Here is a 14109-nt window from a genome sequence, read left to right as displayed (position 1 = left end):
AACTTTTGGCCCTTATTTCAGTAATCTCAGTCATTATTTATATTTCTGCAACACTTTTTTTGCACTATTTGTTCAGAGTGAACACACAGAGCAGCTGACTGGTACACACACTATAGACATAGATCCTATGTATTTTTCTTGTACATACATTGATTAACCACAAACAAGCCTGACCCGTCGAGGAACCGTGTGTTCTGTATACATACAATATATAAGACCTGGCCAGGATGACTGCAGCTTGAACACACCCCCATTTCGAGATACCGAATAAGCTAAAGTCAACATGCTAACAGGCTAATCTTGGTCTGGGTGCTTTATTAAATCATATTTTTGGGGTAGTGGGCAGTGGTATTCATGACTGGCGGCTTGGGTGCATGTATTAAGATGACTGACAGCCTTATTTCATCAGTAGCCATGGAATAATTTGGGCTAATGTCATCAAGCTACCAATAGGTGCCAACAGTGCTACTGGTGCTAACATAACAAATTAAATAATGAAAATTTTACTTGATGGACTGTACAAAAAGTCATATTATTTCAGATATTTGTAATAAATTGCTTAGATTAGACAGGTATGTCCACCCTCAACAGCTGGCAGCCACAGCTAGTGGTTTCTGGTGGAGGAGTTCTGACTTGGGGCAGCGGCAAACACGACCTGTTACTCAAAGCAACCACAACCCTAATCATTCCAAACATTATGGGTTCAAATATATTAAAGTGATGAGTTGTTAAAAAAAAAAAATCACCTCCGTATAATTGTCATGGAGGTGGAAACTAACTCTAGAGATCAAAACCACGCTGTAAACATGTTTTTTCTCCTGTAAAGTTGGACATTTGAGTCCATCAGCTTCAGTGGCACCACATCACACCTCTTGTTCCCGAAAATTGATTAAAATTCTAAACTATGATTGGATCTGTCTCCAGGTGAACATACAGTCTCATGTGTGTTTCTAGTTTCCAGTAATGCAACACAAAATGACCAAATATTCGGAATATCATCAATTTGTTTGAAGTACAAAAAAAAAAAAACTCTGAAATGCATGTGCACTGCCCTGTTTGTGAGTGTCTTTGTGATGGGGCTTGGCTGTGCTGGGGTGGTGCACAGCAGCTTCATGGCCTGAATGGTTGCTTTTGTATCTTGGGCTAGCTGAAAGTTGGGAGCGCACGCACAGGGCTTATTTCCACCACAATACTGGGAGCAAGGTCTGGAAGACAGACTCTCTCTCACTGTGTCACAAACCAGTACGCACACTGTCACATCGTCTCACATATGCATTTACCATGGCTTGGCACAAGGAAATTAAAAATATTTGGATGTTGTTTTTGCAAGGCACTGACAGGCCCGAAGGGCGGCAGCCTCTTCTGTGAGGAGGCAAAGCAGAGGGTGTGGGAGGAGTTCAGAGTAACCATGGAGAAGGACTTTCGGTTAGCACCAAAGTACTTCTGGTGGACCGTGTGGCATCTTAGGAGAGGAAAACGGGGAACCATCCAAAGCTGTCTACAGTAAGGATGGGACTCTTTTGACCTCAACTGAGGAAGTAATCGTGCACGGGAAGGAACACTTTGAGGAACTCCTGCATCAGACTGCAGTGCCCGCTGAAGTAGGGGAAGAGCTAGAAACTGATGGGGGATCATCAGCAATTTCTCTGGTGGAAGTCACTGAGGTAGTCAAACAACTCTACAGTGGCAAGGCCCCGGGGGTTGATGAGATCCATCCAGAAATGCTGAAGGCTCTAGATGTAGAGAGACTGCCTTGAATGTGTTGCGTGGAGGTCTGGGACAGTGCCTAAGGTGTGGAAAACTGGGGTGGTAGTCAATATATTCAAAAAAAGGAGACCAGAGAGTGTGTGCCAATTACAGGGGCATCACACTACTCAGCCTCCCTGGTAAAGTCTACTCCAGGGTGCTGGAAAGGAGGGTTCAAGCAATAGTTGAACCTCTGATTGAAGTGAAACAATGCAGGTTCCGTCCTGGCTGCGGAACAACCGACCAGCTCTTCATGCTCACAAGGATCCTGGAGGGTTCCTGGGAGTATGCCCATCCAGTCTACATGGGTTTTATGGACTTGGAGAAGGCGTATGATCGGGTACCCCTGGAGATAGTGTGGGAGGTGCTGTGGGAGTATAGAGTGAGGTGGTCGCTTCTCAGGGGTCTTCAGTTTGATCTGCCAGCCCAGTCTCACATTTTTTTGCTCCCGTGACGAAATGAGTCAAATTTTTGTGTCTGGGTTATTTAACTCACTATTACTAACCCTACTCCTACCCCCAACCCTAACCTTAACCATAACCTAATCCTGCTCCTTCCCCCCACCCTAACCATAACCACCCCAGACACCCCCCCCCCCCCGCTTCACTTTTAATTTTGTGCAGGCACCATGGAATTAATTAGAATGAATTTGTGCAACCGTGACGAAAATGAGGCGCTTTCGTCACAATATCAACAACCAGTAGATTAATGTGTATTTCGTGCTGCTGAATCACAACTTGCTGTGAGACCGGGTTGGATGGGCTCAGGGTCTCATCACTGCTTTTTGCAGATGATGTGGTTGTCTTGGCTTCATCGGCCTGTGATCTCCATCACTCACTGGGTTGGTTCACAACTTAGTGTGAAGGGGCTGGGATGATGATCAGCACCTCTAAATCTGAGGCCATGGTTCTCAGCAGGAAACAGATGGATTGCCTACTCCGGGTAGGGAATGAAGCCTTGTCCCAAGTGAAAGAGTTCAAGTATGTCGGGGTCTTGTTCACGAGTGAGGGGCACAATGGAGCGTGAGATTTGCCGGAGAATTAATACAGCAGGGGCGGTGTTGCATTCACTCTGCCGTACTGTTGTGACGAAAAGGGAGCTGAGCCAAAAGGCAAAGCTCTCTATCGACTGGTCAATCTTTGTTCCTACTCTCACCTATGGTCATGACGATTGGGTCATGACCGAAAGAACTACATTGCGGGTACAAGTGGCCAAAATGGGTTTCCTCAGGAGGGTGGCTGGTGTCTCCCTTAGAGATAAGGTGAGAAGCTTGGTCATCCGTGGGGAGCTTAGAGTTGAGCCGCTGCTCCTTCACATTGAAAGGAGCCAGCTGAGGTGGTTTGGGCATCTCGCTAGGGAGGTATTCCAGCCACGTCCAGCTGGGAAAAGTCCCCGGGGAAGACCCACAACTAGGTGGCAAGATTATATCTCCACACTGGCCTGGGAACACCTCTATCCGCCAGTCAGAGGTGGTTAATGTGGAAAGGGAAGATTGGGGTCCCTTGCTGGAGCTGTTGACCCCTCGTCCCGATCCTGCATAAGCAGTTGAAGATGTGTGTATGTATCTATGTATGGATGGGTGTTTTTGTGAAAGGTGGATTTGTTCTCTTGGATTCAAAGGATATTTGGCAGAGCACTGGTGTAACTTTGCTTACACTGACCTTCCAGTCAGTGTAAGCAAAGTGCTTTTCTTTAAGATGCATGATTGATAATGTTGTGGTCAAGCTAAATTGTATCTGGTTTTGCTTTGCAGGAAGAATTGGGGATTATCTTTTGAGTCACAGATGTTTTTGCATGATGCTGCATGCGAGTGGTTAGAGCTGTCAGATTAACTGGAGAGATGATCATTTCAACACAGTCTTTCTGAAAACCTCAAAATCTCAACAGGATTTCATTGAAATATCAAGCATCAGCCATCATTTTCATTGGAAAAGCTTCTGTAGGAGGTCATTTGAAGGTTCCTGCTTCAAGACCACCTCTGCTGGGTCTCCGTATAATGTGGAGTTGCGTCAGGAAAAATATCCTGCCTAAAACCTGTGGAAACTCAACATGCAGATCCATACTAACTGTCATGTGGTGACTCCAAGTGAAAAAGAGAGAAATCAAAAAACTTAATAGATTCCGTTGGAGCTTCTAATAACTTTTACACCAACTTTAAGATAGCAGGCTTTTATGTGTTCCTGTGTATATTTTTCAGTATACGCAGGACTGTCCCTAAGCAGTGGTGCAGTGGCACTGTGCCACCATGTTATATGTCAGCACCATCATGCAGATTTTCAAATGTAGGGTGTTGGGAGGGGACTACCAATACCCCCCAACCGCCCCCACTCCTCAACTCTAGCACCAGCCATCATGCCCCAAATTCCTGGGGAGAGTCCTGATATGTGTGTTTCTATGTGAATGAAAATCTGAATAATAAGTATTAATTATTTATACATAATGGACACTTAATGCATGTGGCTTTGGGGTTAGTACTATTGCTTCACATTGAGTATGTCCCAGGTTCGCTTCTAATCTGGTCCTTTCTGTGTAGAGTTCACGTGGGTTTTCTCCGGGTGCTTCCTTCAAGGACATGCAGAATTGGTGACTCTAAAATGATTGTTGGTGTTAATGAGAGTATGAATGTGTTTGTCTGTCTACATGTGGCCCTGCAATAGACTGGTGGCCTGTCCAGGGTGTACCCCACCTCACACCCAGTGACCGCTGGCATAGTTTGTAGGCCTAGTGAGCCTTAAATGGAATATGTGGATTTAGACAATGGATAGCTGGATGGCAGGGGTGGTGGCCCTGCCACCACCAGGGGTAAGCAGCTCTTACCCTGGCCAAGTTTGACACCATATAGTGCCATAGGGATTAAAGGCCTTGCCCAAGGGCCCTTAGTGATTTTCCAGTCAGGCGGGGATTTGAACCCATGATCTTCTGGAGTCAAGCCTTTGCGATCAAGCACACCATCTCAGTAAATATTGGGAAAGGACTTTTTTACCCTCCAGAGCTTCCCCACATCTACCCAACCTATGCTCTGCTAAATTCATGCACCCACTCAGTACATTCATGCACCCACAGTGTCCTCTCCACTGTGGCGGTGTTCAGTGCAGCTGCAACTGTGAGAACAGCAAGCAACATTTTTTCTCTACAGCACCATCTCACCAAGAAAATCCATCAGATGCGTTCCCTTCCTTGTGTCAATCACACCCTCACTGTCATGTCCAGATCCACACACACACGCACACACACACTCCCACACTCTCACTTTCTGACACATCTCTTTTGGCTTGAGCCTGATTGAGTTTGGACGCATGTGTGGGATGAACCAGATTTGAAAAACAGGGTGGAACACTATCCAGCTAGAAAGTAATCAGCATTGGTTCCCATCTTGAGCCATGAAAAATAGGTTTACTGAAGTCTTTGGAGCGCTAAATTACTATAATACATGAAAATATTTTAGAAGAATGTATAATAAATGTCAAAAATGAAAATACATGCTATACAGTGCAGCAGTGCTGCCAGCTGGGAACTGGTACATTGCAAAATAACATATTTGTAAAATAAAATCGCTTCCCTGTGCAGCTGGATGTCGTCTATTTTCAAATAAATCCTTATCGTATGAATAAAATACCTCAGTGATGGAAACTCTGACATCCACTTCACTAAAACATCCACAATTGCTGCGTTGATGCATTGAAAAAGCGATCCAGAAAAATAATCCCTCTATATATGTTTTTCACTGATTTTCAATGTTAGACTAAAAGTTTTTTTAGGTCGATGGGGAGGTTCTTTTTTATTTTAAGAGTGTTTACTGCTGAGAATCCAAGACTGACACGCTACAGCCACCTGTAAGCACGGAGAGCCACTGATGTTGCAAGACCATGTGATGTTCTCTCACTTCTAGGATTGGCTGTGAGTAATGGATCATCTTGAGGGAAGATGGAAACTACAGCTGTTGTATTTTCAGGAAATGGTCAAACAAAGTCTCTGTGAATAGAAGAAATACAACAAAAAGTTGATCTGTACATAGCAGCACATACGTGGACTCCAGACAGATAAAAAAAAGTGGTCTGTGTGAGTGTATGCTTGTAAAATTCTGAATTTTATACAACATACAGGGTTGGTCCTCGTGGTCCTGCGTAACACAACGTGTGTCGACAGGAATTATGTGCATTCTCTCATATGTTTAACTGTTTATTTTCCTCTTTGAAAAGCCATAAAAATAACACTAATGATCATTTTGACCCAAATGCAGCTGCATCTGCAATAATGATGTGTTGAATATGCTTGAACACATTGTCTTTTCTGTGCAGTTGGAGGGCGCGTGAACCAGGAGCTGAAATACACACGTCAAAAGATCGGCGAGGAAGCCATGTTTAACCCACAGCTGATGATCCAGACGCCACGTGAGGAGGGAGCCAACGTTCTCACAGTGGAGGCACTGCAACAGCACCTGGAATCAGCTCTCCGAGCCAGCAGAGTTCATGTTTACCTTTATAACAGGTACTGTGTCTGTACTATGTGCGTCTACCTGTATGCACAACTTATCCCTTGTCTGTCTGCGGTAGCTTCATAACATGTAGTTGTGAGAACGTATAATACAATTTATCCAACAAATGTACAGAGCTTGTCATGTTCACTTTTTGTGTCAGAGGTTCAAACTGCTGTTTTCCTCCATTGCAGACAGTGGAAATTGGAACATTTATGTTACAAATCAGGAGAATTAGTCACAGAAATGCATTTAATGGATCAGGTAAGATTCAACTGCTGTTATTTGGATTTTTATGCCCCCCCATTGCATTTGAGGTGTTAATTTGTGTCACTCCTGCTGCATGTGTGTGTCTTGGTTATTTGCCAAACTAGATTATAGAAAAGCTACATCCCTGCCTCATCATTACCCCACTGGACTGTTTCTGGGAGGGAGCCAAGCTGCAATCTGGAATGGTCTATCTCCCGTAAGTACACATAGCCTTTGTTTGCTTGTTTGTGTATGTGTTTTTTAACTTCACATGGACTCGGCACAAATGCACCTTACCAATAACTGAACAGTCACTTTCAAGCAAATGTTCAAGTTATCAATGTTTCTTTATCCTGATTGGGTGCACATAAGGTTTTCCTCACAATGCCAGAAGGCTCTCTGATGAAAACTTTTTTGAAGGAACAATTTGATTTGATGCGATTTCTTATGGTATGTTGCAATTATTACAATTCTTTGGTTAATGTAGACATTTTCTAGACCCAGGACATGCTGGAGGGATTATATCTCCCAGCTGGCTCGGGAATGCTTTAGAATCTCTTTAGAGTACTAGGCTAAGCCTTGGGAATTGTGGATTGAGCTACTTGATCTACTGCCACCAATGACCCGTACCCAGGTAAACAGAAAATAAATGAATGAATGAATAATTTTCAGTGGTAATTTAGAATAAGCCAAAAGTGCCATTACTTATCTTGTTCACCACTGGGGGCAGCGCCACATACAGTAGCAGAAAACACAGCATAGAAGAAGTCCAGAGAGAAGCCAACCATTGTTACCATCCTATGAATAGTATAGCACAACTTTCCTGTTCTGAACAGGTATGACAGGATTACAAAACTGTGATATGAGCGTAAAGAGCAAATGGGTATGTGTTTATCGTTATATCGCCTACCACTATTGGATATTTTCATTTAGTTTTTTTCATCACAAAGTTAATACTCCTGGGACCAGTCTCACAAGAGTCTCACACCGACCTTTGAACATTTACAAGAGTTTGACGACTCGAACGTAGCAGTGAAACAAACAAGCCTAACTCTGATTCATTATGTTAAATTTGAGCCATCAGCCAGTTAATAATACATTTTGCTTAATTCAGGGGTTTATGTACGTATCAGTGTAGTCTTATTTATTACTTTAAAATTGATTTTTGATTCGTACTGGTGAAATGTTACCACCTTAGTGATGGTATGTCCAGATCTGGAAGTGTTGATCTTGTTTTTCCCACCTTGGCCAGTCATCTCTAAGCATGCTCGACTTATCCAAACAGACACCAGAGAGGAACAAATGTGTGCATGTGTGTCCTGAATCCGTCCCCTCTGAAGGGGCTATTGTCGTGGTTGCTGGCATACGTATCGTTGGTGATAGTTTCTCTCGAGCCCTGGGCCTCACACCATTGTCTGTCTCTTCCGTTGCTAATGGCCTGCTGCTACAGTAATACTTAAGAGACCCTCACCGCTGCATGTGTTTGTGAATGCGCATAGGTGCACGCACGTGTGTGTGAGATTTCTAAAAGTGCATAGGTGTATTTTGTTGGCCTATTAATAATGTGTATCAGGTTAATTTGCTGTCATCAGTGTGTGAGTGTGCCCTTGGTCTTGCATGGTAAAAGAGGTTTTTACTATGTTCTGGTTGGGAGGCTAGGAATAATAACCCAAGCCTGGTTAAGCACATACAATGTACTCTGAATGAGGAAAAAGAGCGATTCAGAGAAAGAGAGGTGGGAATGTCTGAGGCATAGAGAGTAGAGAGGACTGATTTGATGCAGGAATTCAGAGCTGTGCCACTGCATGATGGGAATAAGTGTCCATTTATCATTTTTATCTCCTCTTCTAATCCTTTTCATGTCAAAATCCACTTACATATCTTGAAACTGAGCTGTCAAACTAATGAAACAGCAGCCACAGCTCGAAATTATTAAGATAGAATGAAATAGCCAGCGAGGGAACTCAGAGCACATCACTTTGTCAAGACTGAAGCATGTAAGTTTTAATCCCATCCTGTACTCCAACCCCTCACAAACAAATGACTCACTGGATGAACTCAGTTCAATTATGGGCAGGATTTCCATATAATAAATATATATTGTCCCAACTAAATTAAATTAAATTATCTTGCATGGATGTGCTTATTTGATTTGGGGCTAATTTATTAGATGGAAATCCTGTATATAGCTGAATTGAGTTCATCCAATGCATCAGTTTTTAGTGTGTGATTTAAGAGGTTTTACCTTGTCATCTGATGGTTAATAATCCCATGAATCCATTTGATCACTTTGGGTGAAGACAGGCCATCCACAGAGCGTCTGAGCTCCGAAATGATGCATGTGCAGAGGAGGCAGGGTGGGGGGTGGGGTGGGGGGGTGTTTGGTCAGCAGCAACGGTAAAGCTGATTTCACTCTACAGTCAACCTGGTCTCACGGCAAGTTGTAATTCAGGTTAATTAAGGTTAGGGTTGGAGGAAGGAGTAGGGTTATTAATAGTGAGTAAAAAAAAAAAAAAAAACCCATCACGAAAATTTGACTCATTTCATGACTGGAGGATGAAAAAAAAAGTGAGACTGGGCTGCTACAATAGAGTGTTTTTTTTACTCTATTTAGACTTGGATCAAATGTTATCCCAGCAGAGTAAATTTTACTCAGCAACATTTCCTGTGTATAAGTAGTTTGAACTATTATAAGAACTACTTAGAACTACTAAGAACTACTATAAGACGTCATTGATCCCCTCCTGGAAATTCATGTGCTGTTGTAGCAGCACAGATGCAGCAACAGTGGAAAGTACAAAGAGAGTACACATTATGCACAACAGTAATTTGAAAATATAGTACAAGAATGTAGTACAGTGTTTAGGTGCAGTAAAACCACAGCTACGCAAGTACTGAACAGTACTCACTGAAAAGTGTCTGTGCAGTCACGACTCTAACATATAATAGTTCCACGGACAAAACAATTCCCAGAGGCATAAGAAGGCTTCAGCCTTAGGGATTCCTATTATTTCTCTTCTGCTCTCTCACACTGCCACTTACTGCTCAGACATCCTGCACCACTCCAGTCTCCTTTTGTGATTGAGCTTTTGGTGTTGTCAACTTTATTAAGCTTCGTGTTCATGTATGTCATAGTTTTATTTTAGAGGGCATAGGGCATACAGTTCTCCCTGTAGCATCCTTATCACTACTTAGATTCATTGACAGTGCCCTCAAAGACTTGACACACACCACCCACTGATAAATCATAAAATGATGAGTTCAACTTAATGGAAGTGCTCCTGTCAAACTTAAAAGTGCACAGAAATTGAAGCGTGGCACAAGAAGGCATGTTATCCAATTCATAGTTCAAAAAGCACACATACAGTGCCCTCCAAAAGTATTGGGCCCCTTGGTATTTCACACATTCTAATTTGTTTATGCCACTTCAAATACAAAAAGTAAATCAGGCTTCTCAATATAAAAACTTCTGAAATGATCTTCCTTAAACTTTGGGGGAGGTGATGGTCTAGTGGTTAAGGCCTTGGGCTTATGACCAGAAGATCCTCGGTTCAAATCCCAGCCTGACTGGAAAATTACTAAGGGCCCTTGTCCAAGGTCTTGCTCCCGGTGTGTAGTGAGCGCCTTGTATGGCAGCACCCTCATATCGGGGTGAATGTGAGGCATTATTTGTAAAGTGCTTTGAGCGTCTGATGCAGATGGGGAAAAAAAAGCGCTATATACGAGGTCTGTTAGAAAAGTATCCGACCTTATTATTTTTTTCAAAAACCATATGGATTTGAATCACGTGTGATTGTGTCAGCCAAGCTTGAACCCTCGTGCGCATGCGTGAGTTTTTTCATGCCTGTCGGTTGCTTCATTCGCCTGTGAGCAGGCTTTGAGTGAGGTGTGGTCCACCCCCTGCACTTTTTCCGGCACATTCCACCGTTACAGGAGTTTTTTTTTTTCATGGAAAAAGAAGCCGAGGGACGCGCCACCGTGCCGCTCTTGACGCGGCACAAAACCACCTCGGTGTTGGTCTCTCAGGACGGCTTTCAGACGGATTCCGGTTGATTTTCTGTCGTGTGAATATCCGAGAAATTGAGCTTGAGCTGGACAAGCCCCAACATGTCCTATGAGGCTTCATCACGGCGTTTCTTTGCGCCGAGCGGCTGCACCATGACGCGCCGAACTCCTCCGCACGTCTGTCTTAATGTGCCGGAAAAAGTGATGATGTCCACGTCTTTTCACAATTCCTGTGCTAGTCAGAAGACATACCGGATCAAGACATCGTCCAGTTTAGAAATGAATGGCACATTTCACTGTTACAGGAGTTTTTGTCATGGAAAGAGGAACAAAGGTGGAGGAATTCCGCGCATCGCGACGGAGCTGCATGGCGAAAAACGCCGTGATGAAGCCTCACAGGACATGTTCTGGCATGTCCAGCTCATGCACAATCACAATCGGATATTCACACGACTGGAAAGCAACCGGAATCCGTCTGAAATCCACCGTTAAGCCGTCCTGTGAGACCAACACCGAGGTGGTTTTGTCCCGCGTAATGAACGGCTCCGTGGCGCGTCCCTCGGCTTCTTTTTCCATGAAAAAAAAAAACTCCTGTAATGGTGGAATGTGCCGGAAAAAGTGCTGATGTCTACATCTTCTGCCTTTTTGTGAAAGTCAGACAAGGTCCCGGATCAACAAAGCTTTCACGTTGGAAATGATCTGGTTGTTTGTGCGGGGTATCAGCCTGTCCATCGGCACTGGGAGCGCACTGGGCTCTCAGCAGTTGTGGGCCATCCTTAAAGGGGCAGTAACACCCCGTAATCTGTTTAATCCCCATGAAATCGTCCCTGAAAGCCATATTAATTTTTCGAACGGTGTCCACCTGGAGGTCTCTTACAATTTCTGGAAAAAAATTGATGCAGCAAAGATCCAAATCGTTCAGACATTTATTCGCAATAAAAAATAGACGAGAGGGGTAGACCACACCTCACTCAAAGCCTGCTCACAGGCGAATGAAGCAACCGACAGGCATGAAAAAACTCACGCATGCACACGAGGGTTCAAGCTTGTCTGATGTAATCACACGTGATTCAAATCCATATGGTTTTTGAAAAAAATAATAAGGTCGGATACTTTTCTAACAGACCTCGTAAATGCAGTCCATTTACCATTTATTTAAACTCAAAGAAAATCTCTACATCTTAATACAAATTTATTAAAAATATTAAAGTCAAGATGCTGGGTTGCATAAGTAATCAGCCCCTTTGGTATAATACCTGTAAATAATCAGTTTTATTGCCAGTTATGATGCTGCGAGCTGTTCATTTGCTGTTTTTGTAGCAGCTCTGAGTTGAAAAAAACAGTTTTTACCAAGTTTTTTACCAACTGTTTGGTACCAGTTTTTTACCAAACAGTTTATATCAAATTGTAGAGATTTACTTTGAGGTTGAGTTTAAGGAAGATAATTTTAGAATTTTTTATATTGAGAAGCCTGCTTTGCTTTTTGTATTTGAAATGGCATAAACAAATTCAAATGTATGAAATACTAAGCAGCCCAATACTTTTGAAGGGCACTGTAGATATGAGCTAATCTTATCTTTTGCAGAGGTAAACCGCCCCTGCAGTGGACCAATTTTGATCCAAAGGAGTTTCTGGAAGAACTGCGAGATGCAAATTTCCCACTGGAAAGCTTTGAAGAAATGTTGGAGAAGGCAGACGTTGGACATGGCTATATGGATAGACCCTGTCTAAACCCTGCTGACCCTGACTGTCCCCTAACTGCGCCCAATAAGAACACCACTAAGGTACAAACACCCATTCTGCATGGAACATCTTTGATGGTCAAACATATAATGTTTGATGTTTTCATCTGTTTCATTTATTGTTTTCTGCACCAGCCTTTTGACGTGGCGCGGGCCCTGAGTGGCGGCTGCCATGGTCTGTCCAGGAAATACATGCACTGGCAAGAAGAGCTCATCATAGGAGGGACCATCAAGAATGGCAGCGGTCCCCTGCTCAGGTAGCATACCCATGCCTCCACACCTTCATAAACATTGCCTGTGCTCTTATTCTGGAAAGTGTGTGTGTGTGTGTATTTTTCTTCTATGCGCTTTGAAATGGCACATGCATGCACACATGCGCACTCTGTGCTGTAAATCTTGCAGTCATTAGCAGATTCCACTGAAATCTTAGAGCCCCAGCTGCTACTGCTCAATTTTGGCTGTTCTGATCGGACAGTGTCCACACACAGACACACATAACATGCTCACTACGTTTTGACATACAAGTACATGGACTTCATTCCAGCACACACCAGGACAAAACTGATAAATGATGTTTGTATAAATGGTATGTACCGAAAACGAAAAAAGTCTGTTGGATTTACATGATTTAAATATGTTCATCGGTTGCACGTGATCAAAATGTGTCCAAGTAACACAATTTTCTTACATTTCTAATTAATAAACATAAGAAAATTATATTAGTTGGACACATTCTGAATATGTGCAACCGATGCACATATTTAAGTTGTTTCTTTTTCCTTTTTTTCCTTGTGTACTGTAAGCGTGCAACATTACCAACCCACTGCATTTTTATAGCTCAAATAACTTGTTTGAAATAAATAACAATACCTGTCCAAAATCCAAAGGCAGCTCAGATTTTGCCACTTTAAATTCAGTTTACCTTCAGTTTAAAACTGATTGAAGCCAGTTCAGCATCATTAGTAATGTCTCCAGTCTGAGTGTAACACTCATGCACTGTAAAAACAATGAACATGGTTCTACTTCAAACTAAAGTTCGATTGCTGCCTTAAAAGTGAAGTCATCCGCCCTGATGAAAGTCTTCAGACTGAAAGCTTGCTTATAAAAAGACAGATTAAAGATTTGCTTGGAGTTACAACCTGGTCTCACAGCAAGTCGTGATTCAACAGCACGAAATATACATTAATCTATTGGTTCGTGATATTGTGACAAAAAGTGCCTCATTTTTGTCACGGCAGCACAAATTAATTCTAATTCATTCCGTGATGGCTGCACGAAATTAAAAGTGAAGCGGGAGGTGTCAGGGTGGTTATGGCTAGGGTGGGGGGAAAGAGTAAGATTAGGTTATGGTTAAGGTTAGGGTTGGTGGTAGGAGTAGGAGTAGGGTTAGTAATAGTGAGTTAAAAAAAAACCCGTCACAAAAATTGAACTCATTCGTCACGGGGGCACGAAAAAAAATGTGAGACTGGGCTGGGAGTTAAGTGTGCAGAAAATTATTATTATTATATAAGTAAAGTCATCTTCAAAATAAGGAAGTCATGACTCATGACATTTTGTGTAAATTTCATAATTCTTTATGTTAAGTGGAAGGAAATTAAAGAAACAAGTCAACTTGTTTATCATATCCTTTTTACATGTGGACAGTTTAAAGACAAAATTATAGCTGATTTAATCAAACTGAATGAATACATTCTATTGTCTGAGAGCTGTTTAAAGTCAGTATCAAATCAGATGATTAGTTTAAAACATGACTGAAGTTGCTTAAAAGCAATTTATTCCATTCTGTTGCCCCATAGGGTCTGACAGTTTTTGCAGATGTTGTGTAAAACTAGCCTAAATTATGTAATGCCTGAATAGATCCTTGTCATTTTATTGATGGCTTGTGTGTCATGT

The 14109-nt window shown here is 42.6% G+C and overlaps 1 protein-coding gene across 3 annotated transcripts in view; it reads left to right on the top strand.

Annotated features, from left to right (window-relative positions):
* Positions 1–14109, top strand: part of ptch1 (patched 1) — a 177381-nt gene that overhangs the window by 64383 nt on the left and 98889 nt on the right. For all 3 annotated transcript variants that reach the window (XR_004560799.1, XM_034170531.1, XM_034170532.1), the window contains exons 3-7: positions 6045–6234; positions 6415–6484; positions 6595–6686; positions 12060–12258; positions 12352–12473. Coding sequence is in view for 2 of the 3 variants with exons in the window: in XM_034170531.1 (XP_034026422.1) it covers positions 6045–6234; positions 6415–6484; positions 6595–6686; positions 12060–12258; positions 12352–12473 (673 nt within the window). In the remaining variant the exon portion in view is untranslated. The remainder of the gene's footprint in view (positions 1–6044; positions 6235–6414; positions 6485–6594; positions 6687–12059; positions 12259–12351; positions 12474–14109) is intronic.

This window comes from Thalassophryne amazonica, chromosome 5, assembly GCF_902500255.1.
Source record: "Thalassophryne amazonica chromosome 5, fThaAma1.1, whole genome shotgun sequence".
NCBI classification, from domain to species: domain Eukaryota; kingdom Metazoa; phylum Chordata; class Actinopteri; order Batrachoidiformes; family Batrachoididae; genus Thalassophryne; species Thalassophryne amazonica.
Note: the sequence above shows the minus strand (reverse complement) of the source record. Positions and strands in the feature narration are given on the sequence as shown.